We start from the raw sequence: 21042 nt of genomic DNA, 5'->3' as shown, positions 1-21042 counted from the left end.
GACTAGCCCTACCAGCGCACGTTCTTGTTCAGCAGAAACTTGTCTAACTGTCTTGAATCCTTGGAGGGTGTTTTCCCCTATAACAGCCTCTGGAAGAGCGTTCCAGCTTTCTACCACTCTCTGGGTGAAGAACTTCCTTACGTTTGTACGGAATCTGTCCCCTTTCAACTTTAGAGAGTGCCCTCTTGTTCTCCCTACCTTGGAGAGGGTGAACAACCTGTCCTTATCTACTAAGGTCTATCCCCTTCAGTACCTTGAATGTTTCGATCATGTCCCCTCTCAATCTCCTCTGTTCGAGGGAGAAGACGTAAGCAGTAAATAGGTGTGATAAAATGGAGCCATAGGTTGGCCATAGAGGTCTTAGGTTATAAATCGGTTAAATAGATTAGCTTTTAGTAGTTTCCTGAAGTTTAGGTAGGGTGAAGCGCGTGAGATAATGTTGGCCAGCCAATTATTAACCTGACCTGCTTGGAAGGCGAGAGTTCTATTCAGGTATCTTTTGTAACGGCAGGCCTTTAGAGTTGGATGGCTAAACAGATGGGTTCTGCGTGTGTGTTTGGATGGGCGGTCATGGATAAAATGGGGTACCAAGTATAGGGGGGCCGAACCAAGGATGGATTTGAAACAGAAATAGGCAAACTTGAATTGCACTCTTGCTTCCAAGGGTAGCCAGTGGAGTTTTTGGCAGTAGGGAGTTAAGTGTTCCCATTTTTTTAGTCCAAAGATCAGCCAGATTGCTGAGTTTTGGATGATTCATAGTCTTTGAATGGTTTTTTTGAAAGATCTCAGGTAGATGATGTTGCAGTAATCGAGTAGGCTTAAGATGAAGGATTGCACAAGTAAGCGGAATGAGGAAGCGTCAAAGTACTTTCTGATGGATCTTAGCTTCCATAAGGTGGAGAAGCCTTTTCTGACCAGGTCAGTGTGTGTTTCGAGGGTAAGGTTGCGGTCAAGTGTCACTCCTAGAATTTTTAAGGAGTTTGTTATGGGAAAGACTTGGCCATTCAAGGAGATTGAAGGGTCTTTGATTTTGTGGTTCAGACTCGCCAGAAAGAATTTGGTTTTTTCTGAATTGAGTTTCAGTTTGAAATTGGCCATCCATAGTTCGATTTGCGTTAAGATTGATGCTAGTCCAACTGAGCTAATACAGTTGACTGAACAATCGTGGCAAATGCTGATAAGGGCTCGTACAGACTTCAGGTGATAAACTTAGGTGACAAGCTTAGAAAACATTTTCTAACTAGATTATCTGTTGTTGAAAAGAACATAGCATCTAGTGTAATATCCAATATTCTTGATGATTTTCCAATAAGGCTTCTCCAGTGTCTAAAATATTATTAGGAAGTTTTGGACAATCGGACCCTAACCACAACAATTTAACTTCACCATGGTCAGAGTTGACCACTTTTAACAATCTGATAATATAACAACAAATATTAGAGGCAAAGTTATTTAGATCTGGACTGACTTCTTGTAGTATAAAAATATCTGTATATGTAAAAAGAAATTCACCTGGACTTAAATAGAGAACACTTAATGATGCCATGTAACATTGAAAAGGATGGGGGACAGTGGAGATCCCTGGGCACATCACATCTTATAGGAGGCAATACTCTATGGCAGTGTTTCTCAACCACTTTAAGGTTCAGCAACCTTTGCAGTGTCTGACGAAAAGTCTTCTTCTTCCAAGTTGCCCGACAAAGAGAAGAGAGGAATTGAATAGATCTGGTAAGGGCCGAAAAAACTTGAGCATAGCCATCCCAAATCACCTGAAGGACCCCCTGATCCATTGTGATTTCAGCCCACCCCTGGTAAAACTCCCACAACTGGACTCCCACCTGAACCAGGGGAAGACCCGCAATGAGTCATTGGGCCAGACAGGCAGAAGAGCCACCGGTAGAGTCATGACACCACCATCCCCACACCAGGTTCCCTGAAAGGACTGCATGCGCTGAAAGAAGCGTCTTCTGGAAGGAAAAAAGGCCGAGCCCTGGCCAGGGCTATATGATGAACCTCACGCAGACACCCACGGCTGGCATCACTCCAAGATGCCGGCTGAGGTTGGTCTTCTAGAAGCCGAGACACCTTAGAGTCACTCAAGGCCTGAACAAGCTTATCCAACTCCTCCCCAAAGAGAAAAAAAGAAAGTTACTGAGCTTAGAGACTTAGAGGCCACATCCACCGTCCAACCCTGAAGCCACAGGGTATAGCAAGTGGCCACTCTGAGGGCCATGGACTTGGCAGATGCCCACAAAGCACAGTTACTTACCGTAACAGGTGTTATCCAGGGACAGCAGGCAGATATTCTTGACTGATGGGTGACGGCACCGACGGAGCCCCGGTACGGACAATTTTAGAGTGATTGCACTCTAAGAACTTTAGAAAGTTCTAGCTAGGCCGCACCGCGCGTGCGCGAGTGCCTTCCCGCCCGACAGAGGCGCGCGGTCCCCAGTTAGGATAAGCCAGCTAAGAAGCCAACCCGGGGAGGTGGGAGGGACGCAAGAATATCTGCCTGCTGTCCCTGGATAACACCTGTTACGGTAAGTAACTGTGCTTTATCCCAGGACAAGCAGGCAGCATATTCTTGACTGATGGGTGACCTCCAAGCTAACAAAAAGAGGGATGGAGGGAAGGTTGGCCATTAGGAGAATAAATTTTGTAAAACAGATTGGCCGAAGTGTCCATCCCGCCTGGAGAATGCATCCAGACAATAGTGAGATGTGAAAGTATGAACTGAGGACCAAGTAGCAGCTTTGCAGATTTCCTCAATAGGAGTGGAACGGAGGAAAGCTACAGACGCTGCCATAGCTCTAATTTTGTGGCCCGTGACAGAACCCTCCAGTGTCAGGCCCAACTGAGCATAACAAAAAGAAACGCAAGCAGCAAGCCAATTGGATAGAGTGCGTTTAGATACAGGGTGACCCAACTTGTTAGGATCAAAGGACAAAAACAGTTGAGGAGATGATCTGTGAGGTTTGGTGCGATCAAGATAGTAAGCCAGAGCACGTTTACAATCCAAGGTATGCAAAGCCTGTTCACCTGGATTAGAATGAGGCTTTGGGAAAAAAACAGGAAGAACGATGGATTGATTAAGGTGAAACTCAGACACAACCTTAGGAAGGAATTTTGGATGTGTACGAAGGACAACCTTATCATGGTGAAAAACAGTGAAAGGTGGATCAGCCACCAGTGCATGGAGCTCACTGACCCTCCTGGCAGAAGTGAGAGCTATCAGAAAGACCACTTTCCAAGTTAGAAATTTAAAATGCGTTGTGGCCAGAGGCTCGAAAGGAGGCTTCATTAACGCAGAAAGAACCACATTAAGATCCCATACAACAGGAGGGGCCTTAAGAGGTGGTTTTACATTGAAAAGGCCTTTCATGAACCTTGAGACTAAGGGATGAGCTGAGAGGGGTTTTCCATGGATCGGCTCATGAAAAGCTGCAATGGCACTAAGATGGACCCTTATCGAAGAGGATTTAAGACCAGAGTCAGATAAGGACAAAAGATAGTCCAACACCAATCCCACTGCTGTAGATATGGGATTATGGTGATGTAACAGGCACCAGGAAGAAAACCGAGACCACTTCTGCTGGTAACATTGAAGAGTAGACGGTTTCCTGGAGGCATCAATAATAGAACGGACAGGCTGAGAAAGGAGAGCATGAGGTGAAGTCAGCCCGAGAGATACCAAGCTGTCAGGTGCAGAGACTGTAAGTTGGGATGAAGAAGCGTTTGCTGATTCTGTGTAAGTAGTGAAGGAAACAGAGGAAGAGGTATGGGTTCCCTGGAACTGAGTTGAAGTAGAAGGGAAAACCAATGCTGTCTGGGCCACCGTGGAGCGATGAGGATCATGGTGGCTTGTTCCCTCTTGAGCTTGAATAAGGTGCGCAGCATGAGCGGAAGAGGAGGGAATGCATAAAGGAAGAGATTGGTCCAATCCAGAAGAAATGCATCGGGTTCCAGACGGTGAGGAGAGTAAAGTCTGGAGCAAAACAGGGGCAGTTGATGGTTGTGGGGAGCTGCAAAAAGATCCACCTGAGGAGTGCCCCATTGAGAGAAAATGAACTGGAGAGTCGAGGGGTCGAGAGTCCATTCGTGAGGTTGAAGAATTCTGCTGAGATTGTCTGCTAAGCAATTCTGTTCCCCTTGGATGTAGACTGCTTTCAGGAATAGGTGACGAGCAGTCGCCCATGTCCAAATCCTTTGAGCTTCCTGACATAAAGGACGGGATCCCGTCCCTCCTTGTTTGTTGAGGTAATACATTGCAACTTGGTTGTCTGTGCAAATGAGAAGAACCTGAGGAAAGAGGAGATGTTGAAAAGCTTTGAGGGCGTAAAATATCGCTCTGAGTTCCAGGAAATTGATGTGGTGCTTCTTTTCCTGGGTGGTCCAAAACCCCTGAGTTTGGAACTCGTTCAAGTGAGCTCCCCATGCATAGGGGGAGGAATCCGTGGTGATGACTAGTTGATGAGGAGGTAGATGGAACAGTAGACCTCTGGATAGATTTGATGAGTTCAACCACCAAAGAAGCGATTGTCGAAGAGACGAGGTCACAGATATGTGTTGTGAACAAGGATCCGTCGCTTGTGACCACTGAGTCGCTAGGGTCCATTGAGGAGTACGCAGGTGGAGACGTGCGAAGGGGGTGACATGCACTGTGGACGCCATGTGCCCCAAAAGTACCATCATTTGATTTGCAGAGATGGAAGTTTTCTGGAACACCTGCTGACAGAGATGAAGGATGGTGTGAAGGCGGTTTGGAGGAAGAAACGCCCTCATCTGAACAGTATCCAGAATGGCTCCAATGAATTGAAGTCGCTGAGTTGGAATGAGGTGTGACTTGGGTAGATTGATCTCGAACCCCAACAGTCGAAGGAAGGAAATGGTCTGATTGGTGGCTATGTGAACGGACTGAGGAGAAGGAGCCTTGATGAGCCAGTCGTCCAGATAAGGGAAGACTTGAAAATTGTGGGAGCGGAGATAAGCTGCGACCACAATCAGACATTTGGTGAATACCCTGGGAGAGGAGGCTAAGCCGAAGGGTAGCACCTTGTATTGGTAATGATGTTGGTTGACAAGAAAGCGAAGGTATTGTCTGGACATCAGATGAATTGGAATGTGAGTATACGCCTCCTTGAGATCGAGGGAACATAGCCAGTCTTCCTGAGAGAGAAGAGGGTATAGGGTGGCAAGCGATAACATCTTGAACTTCTCCTTGACCAGACATTTGTTGAGATCTCTGAGATCTAATAATGGTCTGAGATCTCCGGTTTTTTTGGGGACAAGAAAGTACCGGGAATAAAATCCCAGGCCTTCCTGGTCTAGAGGAACTGGTTCGATGGCATTGAGAAGGAGGAGGGATTGAACCTCCTGACCGAGAAGGAGGGACTGAGCCTTGTTGGAAGCAGACTCTTTTGGTAGACTTAACGGTGGAGGAGTCTGAAAGTTCAGGGCATATCCGTGAGCGATGATAGCAAGTACCCACTGGTCGGAGGTAATTGCTTCCCATCGAGACAGAAAAACCTGTAGTCGACCTCCTATGGGCTGAGGTAGAAGGCATGAGGGAGGAAGACTGGCAATGTTCTCGAGAAGAGAGTCAAAAGGGCTGTGTAGACTTAGGTTGAACAGCCGGTTTTACAGCAGGCTGTTGTTGTTGACGAGCCTGTTGCTGCTGTTGACGCTGCCTGCGAGGTTGAGGAGGATGAGTCTGAGCCGGGCGAGCAGAAAACCTTCTTTGATAAGAAGGTTGTTGCCTGAATGGACGAGGAGGAGGAGGTTTCTTCTTGTTTTTCAACAAGGTGTCCCACCTAGTCTCATGCGCGGAGAGCTTTTGTGTGGCGGTATCCATGGACTCCCCAAACAGCTCATCCCCCAGGCAAGGCGCATTGGCCAGTCGGTCCTGATGGTTTACATCCAGTTCTGAGACCCGTAGCCATGCCAACCTTCTCATTGCTACAGAAATAGCAGTGGCCCGTGACGTCAGTTCAAAAGTATCATAAATGGAACGGACCATAAACTTCCTGAGTTGCAAAAGACTAGAAGTACATTGCTGAAAAGCAGGAAGTTTACGGTCCGGAATGTACTTCTGAAAAGAGGTCACCTGTTGAATGAGATGCTTCAGGTAAAACGAGAAGTGGTTGGCCAGCATGGCGTTTTGGTAAAGGCGCTTTCCAAATTTATCCATGGCCTTTCCCTCTTTGCCAGGAGGGACAGAGGCGTAAACACTGGCACCTACAGACTTCTTCAGGGTTGATTCCACCAACAAGGATTCATGGGGAAGTTGTTGCTTGTCGAATCCTGGGATTGGAATGACTTTATAAAGGGATTCCAATTTTCTTGGGGCTCCCGGGATGGTTAAGGGAGTTTCCAAGTTCTTATAGAAAGTTTCCCTCAAGATATCATGGAGGGGCAACTTTAAGAACTCCTTAGGAGGATGATCAAAGTCCAAGGCATCTAAGAATGCCTTGGACTTTTTAGAATCAGACTCCAAAGGAATTGAAAGGGTGTCTGACATTTCCCTTAAAAATTTGGTAAATGAGGAGTGCTCTGGCTTAGTAGCAGGGTCTTGCACCGATAGATCCTCCTCTTCAGATGAATAATCTTCCTCGGTACTGAGGTGATCATCCGAGTCATCCCACAAGTCAGGGTCCCGTACCGATTGGAGACGGCCCTGAGAAAGTGGAGTCGAGGTGCCAACATGTTTAGTCTTGCGCACCGATTTCCCCGAACGGTTGGAGACGGTACCAGGGGAGTGTAGAACGGTACGGGGCTCAGAGAACGGTACCGGTTCAGAAGTGTCCGGAGCAGAACGTCGTTTCGGTTCCGCTGATAGAATAGGCATGGACATGGATTTGTGCGGTGCCGACAAAGTCGATGTCAATAAAAGGGGTTGATCGACGGTCGGCACCGAAGGCTCATTGGGTACCGACACTGGAGGATTCGGTGTCAACAGAGCCGGGAGCAATTGTTGTAGTTGCTGTTTAAGTTGGGCCTGGAGGATAGAGGCAATGCGCTCATCCAACGTAGGTCCCGATTGCACCGGTACCGGTCTTTTTCTTGCTCGGTACCTTCGGTGCCGCTCGACGCTCGGGTGAAGTCGATGCCGATGACGAGGCAGTGACTTCAATGGGAGCGGAGCGTTTACGGGGCCGGCGCTCAGTCTGCAGGACTTGGCTCACTGCATGCTCGACTGGTGGCCCTAGGACAGTAGGGGAAGGCTTCTTAGCCGGCTTACCTACAGGGATCGACGTCGGCGATGTATCTGTCGGTGCCGAGACAGTCGGTGTCGATTTGGAGGAAGTTGCCGATGTCGATACTGGTGCAACTTCCATGTCGGTGCCGAACAGAATTCGTTGCTGAATCTGTCGGTTTTTTAAAGTTCTTTTTTGTAAAGAACTACAGCGGGTGCAGGTGTCAGCCCTATGGTCCGGACCCAGACACTGAAGGCACCACTTGTGCGGGTCGGAGAGGGATATAGGGCGCGCACACCGCTGACACTTTTTGAAACCCGGTGACGGGGGCATGAAGGGAAAAACCGCTGTAGCAAAATCGAAGCCGGAGGCTTCGATGGTGCCAACAGGCCCCGCCGGGGTAGTCAATAAAAAAAGAAAAAAAGAAAACAATTTTTTTTTTTTTTTTTTCACAAACGTTAAAAGAACAAGAAAGAAATAAAATGAAGAGAAAAATACGCGCGAGCGGGAAGGCAAGTGAACAGTTTAGAAAAAAACTTCCAACAGCCGTTGGAAACACGCGTCTTCTTAGCTCCGCGGAATTAAGAAAACTGGGGACCGCGCGCCTCTGTCGGGCGGGAAGGCACTCGCGCACGCGCGGTGCGGCCTAGCTAGAACTTTCTAAAGTTCTTAGAGTGCAATCACTCTAAAATTGTCCGTACCGGGGCTCCGTCGGTGCCGTCACCCATCAGTCAAGAATATGCTGCCTGCTTGTCCTGGGATAACAGATCATACATGGCAACAGAAAAATAAGAAGAGCCAAGCTCAATCCTAGCCACTTCTTGATCCACCAAAAACCAGTCAGTAGACTCCCAGTCAAGGACCTGCTCAGACCACCGGAAACATGTCCAGGCCATCAGACCGCCATAAATTACCGCTTGGATAGCCAAAGCAACCACGTCAAAATTCTGCTTATGGAGAGACTCCTTCTTACGGTTATGGGGGTCTCAGCACCATATGCCTACGTGCGATAGCCGAGACCACAACATCAACCACAGAAGACTTAAATGTATCCCTATCCACATCAGGGATAGGATAGAACCTGGCCATGGACTGCGCAAAGTGAAAAGGCGCATCCGGAGTTTTCCACTGTGCGTTTACCACATCCTGAATATCCTGATGCATAGAAAAAAAGAATGGGAAGCCTACCAGATTCTCAAAGTAGAGGGGGGTCCTTAGCTTCCTCCTCAAAATGCAAAACCGAAGTCACCTGAAGAATAAGCTCCTGTACCTCTTCCCGGTGAAAAGCATCTTCACCAACCGTCCGCATCATCCATCCCCCCCAAGAGGATCTTGAGGATCAACCAAAAGGTCCAAGTCCTCAGCAGATGAAAACTGTTAGTAAAGAAAAAAAAAATCCTCATACCAAGAAATCCACAGATGCTTGGACACGATTTGGGGGGGGGGGGGGACGGGCCTGGGCAGGGGCACTGGGCGGGAGCAGACACCAACGGGGGCAGATGTCGAAAGGTAAAGACCCTCCTGAAGAACCAGACCCCCCTAGAGAATAAGCAGGACCTCCAGCTGCCTGCAAGTACATGGCTAAAACAAAAATCAGGGGCAAACCCCCTCCCAGCGACAAAGAACTCACTGCAGAAGCAAAAGAAATACCTAGGATCTGCTCCTCTCTCTCAAACAGGAAGGTGGTCACCTGAGGCCACAGGTAAAATGGCAAAGCTATACACCAAAACCAACAAGAAAGCCTGCCGAACAAATCTCCTCCGAGGTCTGTAGCGGCAAAGAGACCTGAATGGGCCCAGCCGCTAAAGCAGAACTGCAGGCAGCAGCTGCTATAGCAGTAAGGGAATCCTCAGCACTATCAGTGGCAAGGGAAACCTTATTTCCCTGACCGTTGGAAGCTAGGGAAATCCCTGTGTGGGTGATAGGGAAGCCTGAGCTTCCTCACTGCCTATAGCCGATAAGCAGTGCACGCGTGAAGGGGAACCCTGCTCACCAGCACCCGAAGCAGACAAGATTCCCCCTCACAGTGGCCGGAGCACTTCATGCAAACGCCAGCTGTGTCCACCATTCTGCGCACATACTTCTTTAAAGTGCTCATTGTGAACCACTAAGGAGACAAAACAAAAACACCGGTTAGCAATAAAAAGCAATAAAAGTCAATTAGAGCTAATTTAAAGCTTCCTTCCACTGGCTACCTCTGAAATTTTTTTTTTTTTTTTTTTTTACACAAAGTAAAAACTTTAATGGACAAGACAGCAGACCCCACAGGCTCTCAAAGCTGTAGTCTTTGCCTGAACTGTGGCAAGGCGTACAGCTAAGGCACCTTTAAGAAAAAAAAATTGGGGTAGGAGGGACTTGACCACACCCCGCCCGACAGACCCTCAAGCTCTGTCTGGCAACCAAAATAGGGACAATAAGGCCATTATCAAATCCAACAGGTCCTAACTAACCAAAGGAAAAACTGCACAGGCTTACTATCTCCACCTGCCGGAGACTGAGAACAGACTGATTGTAGATAGGACTGCACAGCCCACTTGTACTACTGCCAAAAGTCAATGTGTTCAGTCTCCATCTGCTGGCAAAGGAGCGTAATCCCATCCGTTCTGTGCCAGTCTAGAGGGATGATAAAAAATGCTAGGTTCTGAGCTAGGAGCCATTATTGATAATCAGATATCTCTGAAACCCAGGTGTGCTGCTAAGGAAAAATGTATGAACAGACTATCTCTTTACAGGCCCATAGGACAACCACACCTAGAGTACTGTGTGCAGTTTTGGATGCCTCCACTCCAAAAAAGGGCATAGTGGACTCAGAAAAAAGTTCAAAACTAATGAGAACGATAAAGTGGATAGAACAGCTCCTTTAAGCATAGCCTTTATGTTCTAGTCAGTGAAAATACTGAAGCTGAAATTGAACATTTCAGCTAGTTCAAGGCTGTCCCAACTGCAGACTCAGAAAGCTGCAGTAGTCAAATCTTTAGGATATCCTGTATAAATATTCATGATACAGTACTTATGCACTGCTTCCATTATGCATGAGATTTAAGTTAGTTGCGATTGAGCTGCAAATCAAAGCCTCTCAAAACTATTTGACTTGAATAGGCTTGATATACATGCACCTGTGTGTATTCTGGAGGTAAAGGTTCATAGTAAATAAAGACAAACACTGAATAGCCTTCCAATTCTGAACTTGACCATGGAAATCTATGGGGGAGATCTTAACACACTGCATGCAAGGAGACAATATTGAGCTACATGAGAACATGCCAAAAGGCAAGAGTATAAAAAACAGGCTCCAAGAAACATTGAAGCTATTACTTCTATCAAAATGGAAACTAAAAGGCATCTTAAATTTGCACCTGCCATAATTCACTATTTTGCTAATTATATATTAAATACACAGAAAGCTTATGTGAGGTTTGTAAAAAAAAAAAAAAAAAGTTGAAATTTCTGTCCTTGTCTAAACCAGGCAAGCTCAGTTTTTCTATACAGTTATACACAAAGAAATATTTTCAGATATCCATGATTGTCACTGCCTCCATCACATTAATAAGGACAGTAGGGCACCACCCCATCCTCCCAGTAGCATTTTTAGCTTTTAGGAGCACTCCAGAGATGTAACCAGATTTAAGATTTTTTTCTTGTCAATTCACAGGCTTATAAAGCTATTCCAGAAGGCTTTTGGAATCTCTCCAGTATTTATCCAGCCCCTAGGTTTGGCTTACAATTTGAGTTGCTCCAAGGGGATGGGCATTTATTACGACAGTGTCTAGAAGATCTACCAAATATATGGCTAGTTTAGCCAGTTGTGTGTCAAAGCCAACAAGACAAACAGCACATCTACACTGTACACGACAGTGAAAAAGGTAGACTTACCAGCCAGTTAAGTGGTGTGTTGTTGACAAGATAATCTATTACATCCTCTAGAGACTCCTTCATTTTGTTCAGCTGGCCTCTGCTGGTGGTGAGGAGCTGCTCAGATACATCTCTGACGTTGATGGCAGAGTGGAAGTTCTGGTAGATGTTGCCTGCCATATTGCGAACATTTTGGGCCTGGTCTTGGATACTTTGGGGCAATCCTTGGATGCTTGATACCAGGGTGAGGGAGGTGGTCTGAAGCTGGCGACTCAGGTCCTGAGCAATAGCTAGAACACGCGACTCAGTGTGCTAAAGAATAGAAGTTCATCTTTAGAAACAAAAATGTTTACCACCTAATTACTACAACTGCCGTATTTTTTTCTTGCCAACAAGAAAAAAAGATGGAAAAAATTATACAAAGGAATTAAGAATGTTTGTATTCTTCCAGAGGTAAAATTAACTGTAACAGAATGAGATAACGCTAAATATAGAAAAATAAATTGGTAAAAACCAGCTTAAAAATGGGCCACATTAGATTGTTCCCCCTCCTCCTCCTCCCCCTCCCAAAAAAATGTGGCCCAATTCATTTCCATACAGGTCGTTATCCTAACTTCTATAGGGAATGTCTCCTTTTATTTATTACAAAATAGCTGAGGACAAAACTAATTTCAAGTAGATTACAATGCCAGACCTCAAACACCCAAGGTACTACTCTTAACTATTTTCGTGCCCTTACTGGGGTGGTGTTTTCATCATTAGTCTTGGCAAAGTGACGTGTGCAAAAAGATTCAATCAAAATCTATATTTTAAACAGGCTCTATATAAATTATATAGTGCATATAGCGCTGTAGAGGAAAGGCACTTAACTTTCTGCACTATATAATTTATATAGAGCCTGTTTAAAATATAGATTTTGAATGAATCTTTTTGCACACATCACTTTGCCAAGACCAATGATGAAAACACCACCCCAGTAAGGGCACGAAAACAGTTAAGAGTAGTGCTTTGGGTGTTTGAGATCTGGCATTAAAATCTACTTGAAATTAGTTTTGTCTTCAGTTATTTTGTATTCGTATAGACATATTGGACATTTCTGAATTTTCCTTATCTATTTGATTTGTGTATCCTTTTATTTATTTACATTTCTATTCCACACTATTCAAAGTTCTAGGCAGATTACAATGGGCACAGCATTAATTTGACTGAGACAGCATTAAAAAAGGAAGAAGTGAGGTAAAGGAAGCTATTAGAGCTAAAACAGAAACCTTCATAAAGTGGAAGGATCTAACTGAAAATAATTGTATAAACATAAACAGCACAAGACTAGCAAGTCAAATGCAAGGCACTAATAAGATTGTGCTGGGGCAAAAAAAAAAAATAAAAAAAGATTAAGGTCTCTTTGCCTTCCTTAAGTAAAAACTTTTTTAGGTACAGGCGGTCCCGAGGTTACGGGACTCGTAATAATGAGCACGAGTCTGGAGGTTCCTGTTTCTCCGTTCCTCCCCTCTCAAGTAGGCCTTCCAGCCGCATTTATTTCTTCTCAAGCCCTGGGCAGCGGCTCCTACATGCTGCCTGTGGCTGATCCGGAAGCCTCCTCTCTGACGACAGGGAAAAATGCTCAAGTACCTGAATAAATTCATGTAAACCATTTTGAGCTCCCCTAGGAAGAGAGTATAGAAAACTGACAGACCATATACATAAGTATGGATTAATGAGACAAAGCCAACATGGATTTAGTAGAGAGAAATCTTGCCTCACCAATCTACTGCATTTTTTTGAAGGGGTGAATGAACATGTGGATAAAGGTGAGGTTGATATTGTGTATTTGATTTTCAAATGGCATTTGATAAAGTACCTCGTGAAAGACTTCTATGGAAATTAGAAAGTCAAGGAATAGGAAGTAATGTCCTATTATGTATTAACTGGTTGATAGACAGAAAACAGTAGGTAAATGGTCAATATTCTCAATGGAGAAGGGTAAATAGTGAGGTTCTATCAAAAAATGCAGATTAGGTTCTATTCAATATTTTAAAAAAAACATATACCAACTCTGTTCTTAAACTTTCTTATTAGAAACTTCTGATACAGTACTTAAGCTGCATGTACTAAGACAAGGGGGAAAAAGCCTGTATGAATTTTTCCTCCTTGTCTTAGTACATGCAGCTTAAGCACTAAATAGTGAGGTTCCCCAGGGGTCTGTGCTGGGACTGCTGCTTTTTAACATATTTATCAATGATCTAGAGATGGTAATAACTAATGAGAGAATTAAATTTGCTGATGACAAAGTTGTTCAGTTTGTTAAATCGCAAGAGAACTCCAAGACTGGGCATCAAAATGGCAGATGTGTAAGGTGAGCAAGTGTAAAGAGATGCATATGGGAAAGAGGAACACAAACTATAGCTACCTGCTGCAAGGTTCCATGTTAGATTCTTTTCCTGGACAGTATAGAGTCATGACCCCCCCCACCACACATACATACACACACACACACACACCCGTCCCCCCATGTGTCATTGTTGAGGATACGTTGAAGCTCTTGGCTCAATGTGAATGGCTAAAAAGCAAATAGAATGTTTAGGAATTATCAGGAAAAGAAAAAAAAAAATGAAAATGTTAAGTCTTTGTATTGCTCTAAGGTACGACCACACCTTGAATACTGTGTGCAATTCTGGTCGCTCTATCTCAAAAAGATATAGCGAAATTAGAAAAAAGATACAGAGAAGAACGTTGAAAATGATAAAAGGGATATTTCCCTATGAGGAAAGGCTAAAACTGCTAGGGCTCTTCAGTTTGGAGAAGAGATGGCTCAGGGGTGATATACGAGATGTTTATAAAATACAGAATATAGTGGAAAGGGTAGTGAATCACTTATTTACTCTTTCCACTAAAATTTCAACTTATAAACTAATCTCATTGCTTTTTTCAAAAGTGCAAACTAGCATACTTTTGATATCTTTGAGATTTGCCTGGCCTAAATTGGTGGGCCTACTTCAGGGCAACCCAAGGGTTTCTAATCAGCTATCACAGGCAAACCCCACTTTCAGCCAGGCATTGACAGGTCTTTGGATTTATGTGCGACTGGATTTATGTGCGACTGGGAATTTTTCCAGCAGCGCAATCTCTCTGTATTGGGCAGCTTTTTGGCATATAAAACAGGCAAAACATTATATTTCTTCATTGCCAGTGGAAGGTCCTCAGATTCAATTAGGGAGTTAAGATATGTAATTTTTTCAAATCAGTTCCTAGACAGCGGATTGACAGCGTCTGCAATGCATGGTGCATTGGATAAGGTGGCTCCTAAGGAGGAGATAAAGAGGTTGAAGAGTGTAGGTGAGAGAGGTGATCCTTGTGGTACTCCGCAGGGGTTTGCCCATGGCTCTGATTTGGTATCGTTGTATTTTACCCTGTAGGTTCTTGATTTGAGGAACCCTTGTAACCAATTGTAGACCTTGCCTGAGATCCCTATGGCGTCGAGTATCTGTAGTAATAAGGTGTGGTCAACTAGGTCAAATGCTGCAGAGAGGTCAAGTTGTATTAGTATCATCTTTTTTCCTTTACTGATATGTTGCCGGGCTATATCTAGGAGTGAGATTAGAAGTGTTTCTGTGCTATGGTTGGTTCGAAAACCTGATTGTGATTGGTGAAGTAGGTTATGTTTTTCCAGGTAGTTTGTGAGGTGTTGTGTAACAAGGCCTTCTATTATTTTGACATACATTGGTATTGAAGCGATAGGCCTGTAGTTGGAGGGGTTATCTATTGGGCCCTTGTGATCTTTTATGATAGGAGTGATTATAATCTCTCCTAAATCCTGTGGGAATTGGCCTTCTGTTAGTGTGGTTTGAATCCATAGCATCAAGTTGGTTTTGAATGTGGTGGAGGCGTTTGATAACAGGTAGGTGGGGCAATTATTGAGTTCGCTGGATGCATGGCTGTATTTATTGTAGAGTCTGTTCATATCCGACCAAAGTAGGATTGGGAAGTTGGACCAGCATCTGTCTGCTACGATGGCTTCATCAGTTGTTGGGTTTGTTATTATTTTTTCGAGATGGGTGGGTGTGTTTATGAATGCAGCTCTGATATTTGTGATCTTATTTTTGAAGTGATCTGCTAGTTGGATGGCTGTCGGTGGGTGGATACCTTGAGTGGCCAGGTATGGTTTGGTGTCAGTGAGGTTCTTTACTAGGTTGAATAGTTTTTTTGTGTCTGGGATTTTTGTGCCTATCATTTTGGAGTAGTAGGCTTTCCGTTTTTCCTTGAGTTTGATTTTGTATTGGTTTATTTGATTTCTCCATGCTGTTTTAGTGTGTTCTGAGCTCTTATTTTTTTTCCAGTCTCTCTCTAGTTGTCTGCAGAGCTTTTTTGCTTGGAGGAGTTCGGAATCGAACCATTTATCAGAAGGTCTACTTATTTTAAATTTTAGTTTTTCTGGGGCTAGTTCATTCAGGATGGTTTCGCTTATGGTTCGCCAATGGGATATGAATTCGTTGGGGGTTGTGTTGGTGATGGCTTGGTCTGCTTTATCCCAAAATGTGGGGGGTTCAATTTTTTGGCGTATTTTGAAGGAGGTTTTTTTTGGAGATTGTTTGATAATGTTTTGAGGCCAGTTGATGTTAAAGGTGTATTTGTAGTGGTCTGACCAGAGTGAGGGGAACCAGGCCCCATTTGAGATAAGGATTTCGGGTTTGTGAGGGTGTTGGGTCATGTAAGCAGCGTCTCCAACCTGCTGACAACATCGGACGACTTCAAGACGTTCCGCAAAGAAATCAAAACCCTGCTCTTCAAAAAATTCATCCAAAAATCCTAACCCCCTTACCTACCACCAGCTCACTTCTCCAACCTCTCACCTTCACCCAGAAAATTCCAGTTACCCAAAAAAAAAAAAAAAAAAAAAAAAAAAAAAAAAATTGCATCCTCACTGGAAAATGTCCAGTAATCTCATCTGAAATGTTTACATCTCTGGAAATGTCCAGTCAATTCTTTTGTAATCCGCCTTGAACTGCAAGGTATAGGCGGAATAGAAATCCGTAATGTAATGTAATGTAATAAGCTCTATCCTTTTAAGGAGTTCGGGGGGGGGAGAAGACCTGGGGGGACCTTGGTATACCTGCTGTGACCTTGGATTTCCCTCAACTCATCTGGTGTATACCAGAGATTTCCTTGAGTGTGAACTCTGGGAATGCCAGTCTCAGATGTTCAGACTTATCTCTCACAGGAAAAGGTTTATCAGGCTGGAGGCTTAGACACTCATTTGCCCTAAATGCCATCAGAGGACCAATTCGTTCAATCATGCTTTCTGGGTTTGCCCAAGGGTAAAAGTGTTCTGGAGAGCTATTCTCTGCTATTTGGAACATTTATTTGGACACTCCCTTCCTTTGTCCCCTGTAGATCTTTTAGATATACGAATCTTTTCATATACCTCCTCAGGGACACTGACTGTTGATTAGGAAGGCTGCACTATTAGGTAAGAAAATAATTCTTAGTGTTTGGATGCAATCCGTTTCTCCCTCTTTTTGGGCTTGGCATTACCTGCATGGATTGATGAGCCTAGAACAAAGGCATGCCTAACTCAATTATAAATACAATCTTTCTTAAGTCTGGGAATCTTACATGCAATCCCTTGCCCCCCAAGGCCAGGAGCCTCATACTTAAATTCCTTTTAGCTTGGACTTCCAACGGAAACATGGCACTGTAGATATCTAGCTGCTTCGCTACACCAGACCACGGATCTGCATTTGCTCTGCACTTTGCCCCATCATCTGGCTTACTCGATCAGACCAGTGTGTTCCACAGCTGCTTAACGTGGGTTTTAGCTTGCTAATATGGAGTGGGATGGCCTTGAAGCTAACGCATAAAGATCGGGAGCTGAGCAAGCCGACAGAGCCAAAAATGGCGGACCATGTGGTGCCTCTGGCGCCGGAGTCTCCCAGCTCACTGTTGGTGGCTGAAGTCACGGCTGAAATGCAGGCGGCTATCGAGGGCTCCCTAGGTGACAAGCTGCAGCGTATCCTAGAGAAGCTTGATACACTGGACCAATGCTTTGCCACCTTTACACTAGAGGTCCGGAGACTCAACAGCGAAGGACTCAGTTCAGCGCATATCTCAGGAGCAAGCGGCACACACCACCATTATAACAGCGCTCCAGGCCAAGATAGATGATCTGGAGAACAGATCGTGCCGTAACAACCTGCGTTTCATCGACTTGTCAGAATCAGTGAAGGAAGCGGAGCTCAAGGATTTTCTCGAGCACTGGTTGCCAGAGTCCTTGTCTCTCCCGCAGACCTCAGGGCCCCTGCCGATTGAGCAGGCCCATCGATTGGGACAGCATCGGGAGACCGCAGACTAGCCGAGGGTGGTTATCTGCCATCTTCTGAACTATAGACACAAGGTGGAAGTTTTAAGAGCGTTGCGGCAAGGCAAGAAACTGCAGTTTGAAAAAAAAAGAACCCCCCCCCAAAAAAAAAAAAAAAAAAAAAAAAAAAAAAAAAAAAGAGATCCATCCTCTGCTTTTAGGACTATTCCACAGAGGTCTCCCAGGCCCGGTACCGGTTCTCGCCGCGTGTGTACCCAGCTTATAAAACACAATATTTCCTTCTCCTTGCAGTACCCGGCCCGATTGCGGGTGGTACACCTGGGCAGGGCCCATCATTTTGACTCCTTGGAAGCAGCACAGCGCTTCATTACAGAGCAGATCCCCAAGGACCCAGTGTGAGGGATGGAAGTGGACAGTGGGGCCCTATCTTCTTTTTGATGGCCGGCCCGCCAAGTGGACTTGGGCCTTATAGGGAGGTCTTAGTTTGGAGTCTTTGACTTGAGGCTGATGGGGCCTATTGCATTTCGTTGAGTGTCTGAGATGTTACTAGGGGTGGGGGCAGGGGTGTGACTGAGAGCGGTGTGGCTGGTGGGGTGGGGGTTGCACCCTGGTACTCTTGTGTGGGGCAGAGCTGAGGTTCTCCTCGTCTCTCCCTGGGCGTCCAGTGTTTCTGCCCTCCCCTTTTTTAATTAATTCCATCTTATGAGGGGGGTGATTGCAGGGTAAGTGGTTGGGGCTTGGGGGGGGGGGAGTTTGACTGTTTGCTGCATGTCTGGGGGGGCTGGGGGAGTGCTGGGAGGTGCAAGTATTATGGGGTTGTCTGATAGTCGGCATATTGTTCTTTTATAGTACATTGTGCTATGGGGGTGCCTCTCTTGGTTCTCCTTGTGTTTGGGGGCCTATTTGTTTTGTGCTGGGTGAATTACAACTCGGTGGGGCTCTGCTGAGGGGTTCCCGTTGGGGGTGTATACACTTCCTGGAAGCGACGCCCAGTTGGGGGTGTCCTGGAAATCAGATGGGGGAGGGTGGGTAGCGGGTGGGAACATTTGGGGGGTTTTAAGCAGCAGTGTCTGGAGGGAGTATAATGGGGGAAGGGGGGAAATGGGGTGCCTTTGCACTGCCTAGGGGAATATTTTGTTGGAGCTGGAGGGGTGGCGGCTGGGACGCCTTTCAAGTACCCTTAAGGAGCATTATCCTTGCTGCTTTTTTCTTCTTTCTGCTTTCTCTTCTTTTACAACTCCCTTTCTGTCTCCATCGTCCAATGGTCCCACTTCTTCTCTCGCCGGTTGCTTCCCCTTGACGTATCTGAAGAACGACTTGAAGTTTGTTGCTTCCTTTGCCAGTCTCTCTTCGTCCTTTGCCAGATGACTAAAATACTCTGGAGCACACATTGACCTCGTGGAATAAAGGGGGGATGCATTCCCCCATAAAACGTTATAAAATTTTATAACATTTGAATCATTCTAAAACCTCTATAGCTTTCTTACAAGAGACCCGGTTATCATCTGCAGAACATGCTAGATGTAATTTACTTGGATTTCAGCAAAGCCTTTGATACAGTTCCTCATAGGAGGCTGTTGAACAAACTTGAAGGGCTGAAGTTAGGACCCAAAGTGGTGAACTGGGTCAGAAACTGGCTGTCGGACAGACGCCAGAGGGTGGTGGTTAATGGAAGTCGCTCGAAGGAAGGAAAGGTGACTAGTGGAGTTCCTCAGGGTTCGGTGCTGGGGCCAATCCTGTTCAATATTTATGTAAGTGACATTGCTGAAGGGTTAGAAGGAAAAGTGTGCCTTTTTGCAGATGATACCAAGATTTGTAACAGAGTAGACACCGAAGAGGGAGTGGAAAATATGAAAAAGGATCTGCAAAAGTTAGAGGAATGGTCTAATGCCTGGCAACTAAAATTCAATGCAAAGAAATGCAGAGTAATGCATTTGGGGATTAATAATAGGAAGGAACCGTATATGCTGGGAGGAGAGAAGCTGATATGCACGGACGGGGAGAGGGACCTTGGGGTGATAGTGTCCGAAGATCTAAAGGCGAAAAAACAGTGTGACAAGGCAGTGGCTGCTGCCAGAAGGATTCTGGGCTGTATAAAGAGAGGCGTAGTCAGTAGAAGAAAGAAGGTGTTGATGCCCCTGTACAGGTCATTGGTGAGGCCCCACTTGGAGTATTGTGTTCAGTTTTGGAGACCGTATCCTGGCGAAAGACGTAAGAAGACTTGAGGCGGTCCAGAGGAGGGCGACGAAAATGATAGGAGGCTTGCACCAGAAGACATATGAGGAGAGACTGGAAGCCCTGAATATGTATACCCTAGAGGAAAGGAGAGACAGGGGAGATATGATTCAGACGTTCAAATACTTAAAGGGTATTAACGTAGAACAAAATCTTTTCCAGAGAAAGGAAAATGGTAAAACCAGAGGACATAATTTGAGGTTGAGGGGTGGTAGATTCAGGGGCAATGTTAGGAAATTCTACTTTACGGAGAGGGTGGTGGATGCCTGGAATGCGCTCCCGAGAGAGGTGGTGGAGAGTAAAACTGTGACCGAGTTCAAAGAAGCGTGGGATGAACACAGAAGATTTAGAATCAGAAAATAATATTAAAGATTGAACTAGGCCAGTTACTGGGCAGACTTGTACGGTCTGTGTCTGTGTATGGCCGTTTGGAGGAGGATGGGCAGGGGAGGGCTTCAATGGCTGGGAGGGTGTAGATGGGCTGGAGTAAGTCTTAACAGAGATTTCGGCAGTTGGAACCCAAGCACAGTACCGGGTAAAGCTTTGGATTCTCGCCCAGAAATAGCTAAGAAGAAAAAAAAAAAAAAAAAAAAATTTTAAATTGAATCAGGTTGGGCAGACTGGATGGACCATTCGGGTCTTTATCTGCCGTCATCTACTATGTTACTATGTTACTATGTTCACACAGCTGGGTTAAGAGTGGGTTGACATTTTATGGAGGTTGATTAGGGTAGGGTAGAATATTACTGAAATCTCGTTATTTGGGGTGTATTCTCATTTATTTTATTGCACTGTTTCACATCAACGTTGATGGAGAGAGAGAGAGAGAGAGAGAGAGAGAGAGTCTCCTCTGGTTTCTTCCTCCCCTCCCCAATTCTCATTCAAAAGATTTAACCATAAAAAATTTTTAAACAATTCTCTTTTTTAGAAGTGTTTATCTTGTTTGTTTTTTTTGGGGTAATCCGTTTAGGTATAAGTGGAATATAAATTTAATTAAATATAAGTATTAAGTAACAGCAGCAATTTTGCATTGGATCCAGTTGATAGGGGTGGAATACAAAAGGGAAGTCAGTCAGCTGGGGAAACTTTAATGCTGCTGTACAAGCTGGTTCTGCATGCAGTTGGGGGGAGAGGAAGAGAAGTTTTGAAATAGCCCCCTTCACTACAAGAAGTGCTTCAATGCATTTCTGCATTAGAAGCAGTTCCAACAGTTGTAGCATAAACAGTAAAATGACTAATGATTAAGCAATTGTACATTTAAAAAACACACACACACACACCCCATCCCCACGGCGCTTCCACCCCCCCCCATATTCAAGAGCACATGCAGAAGAGTTGGAAAGAATCCTATCAGCCATGCTTTGCATGCATGCAAAGTGCTACTGAAAAATGACCAATGCAAAATAAGGACTGGAATTCAGCCAGTCCATTTCCTGAAAAATCTTAAGA

The 21042-nt window shown here is 45.1% G+C and overlaps 1 protein-coding gene across 1 annotated transcript in view; it reads right to left on the bottom strand.

Moving 5' to 3' along the window:
* Positions 1-21042, bottom strand: part of LOC117348088 (perilipin-2-like) — a 62256-nt gene that overhangs the window by 7845 nt on the left and 33369 nt on the right. The window contains exon 9 of the mRNA XM_033919773.1: positions 11067-11357. Coding sequence (XP_033775664.1) covers positions 11067-11357 — 291 coding nt within the window. The remainder of the gene's footprint in view (positions 1-11066; positions 11358-21042) is intronic.

The sequence above is a fragment of the Geotrypetes seraphini genome, chromosome 1 (assembly GCF_902459505.1).
Source record: "Geotrypetes seraphini chromosome 1, aGeoSer1.1, whole genome shotgun sequence".
Lineage (NCBI taxonomy): Eukaryota > Metazoa > Chordata > Amphibia > Gymnophiona > Dermophiidae > Geotrypetes > Geotrypetes seraphini.
Note: the sequence above shows the minus strand (reverse complement) of the source record. Positions and strands in the feature narration are given on the sequence as shown.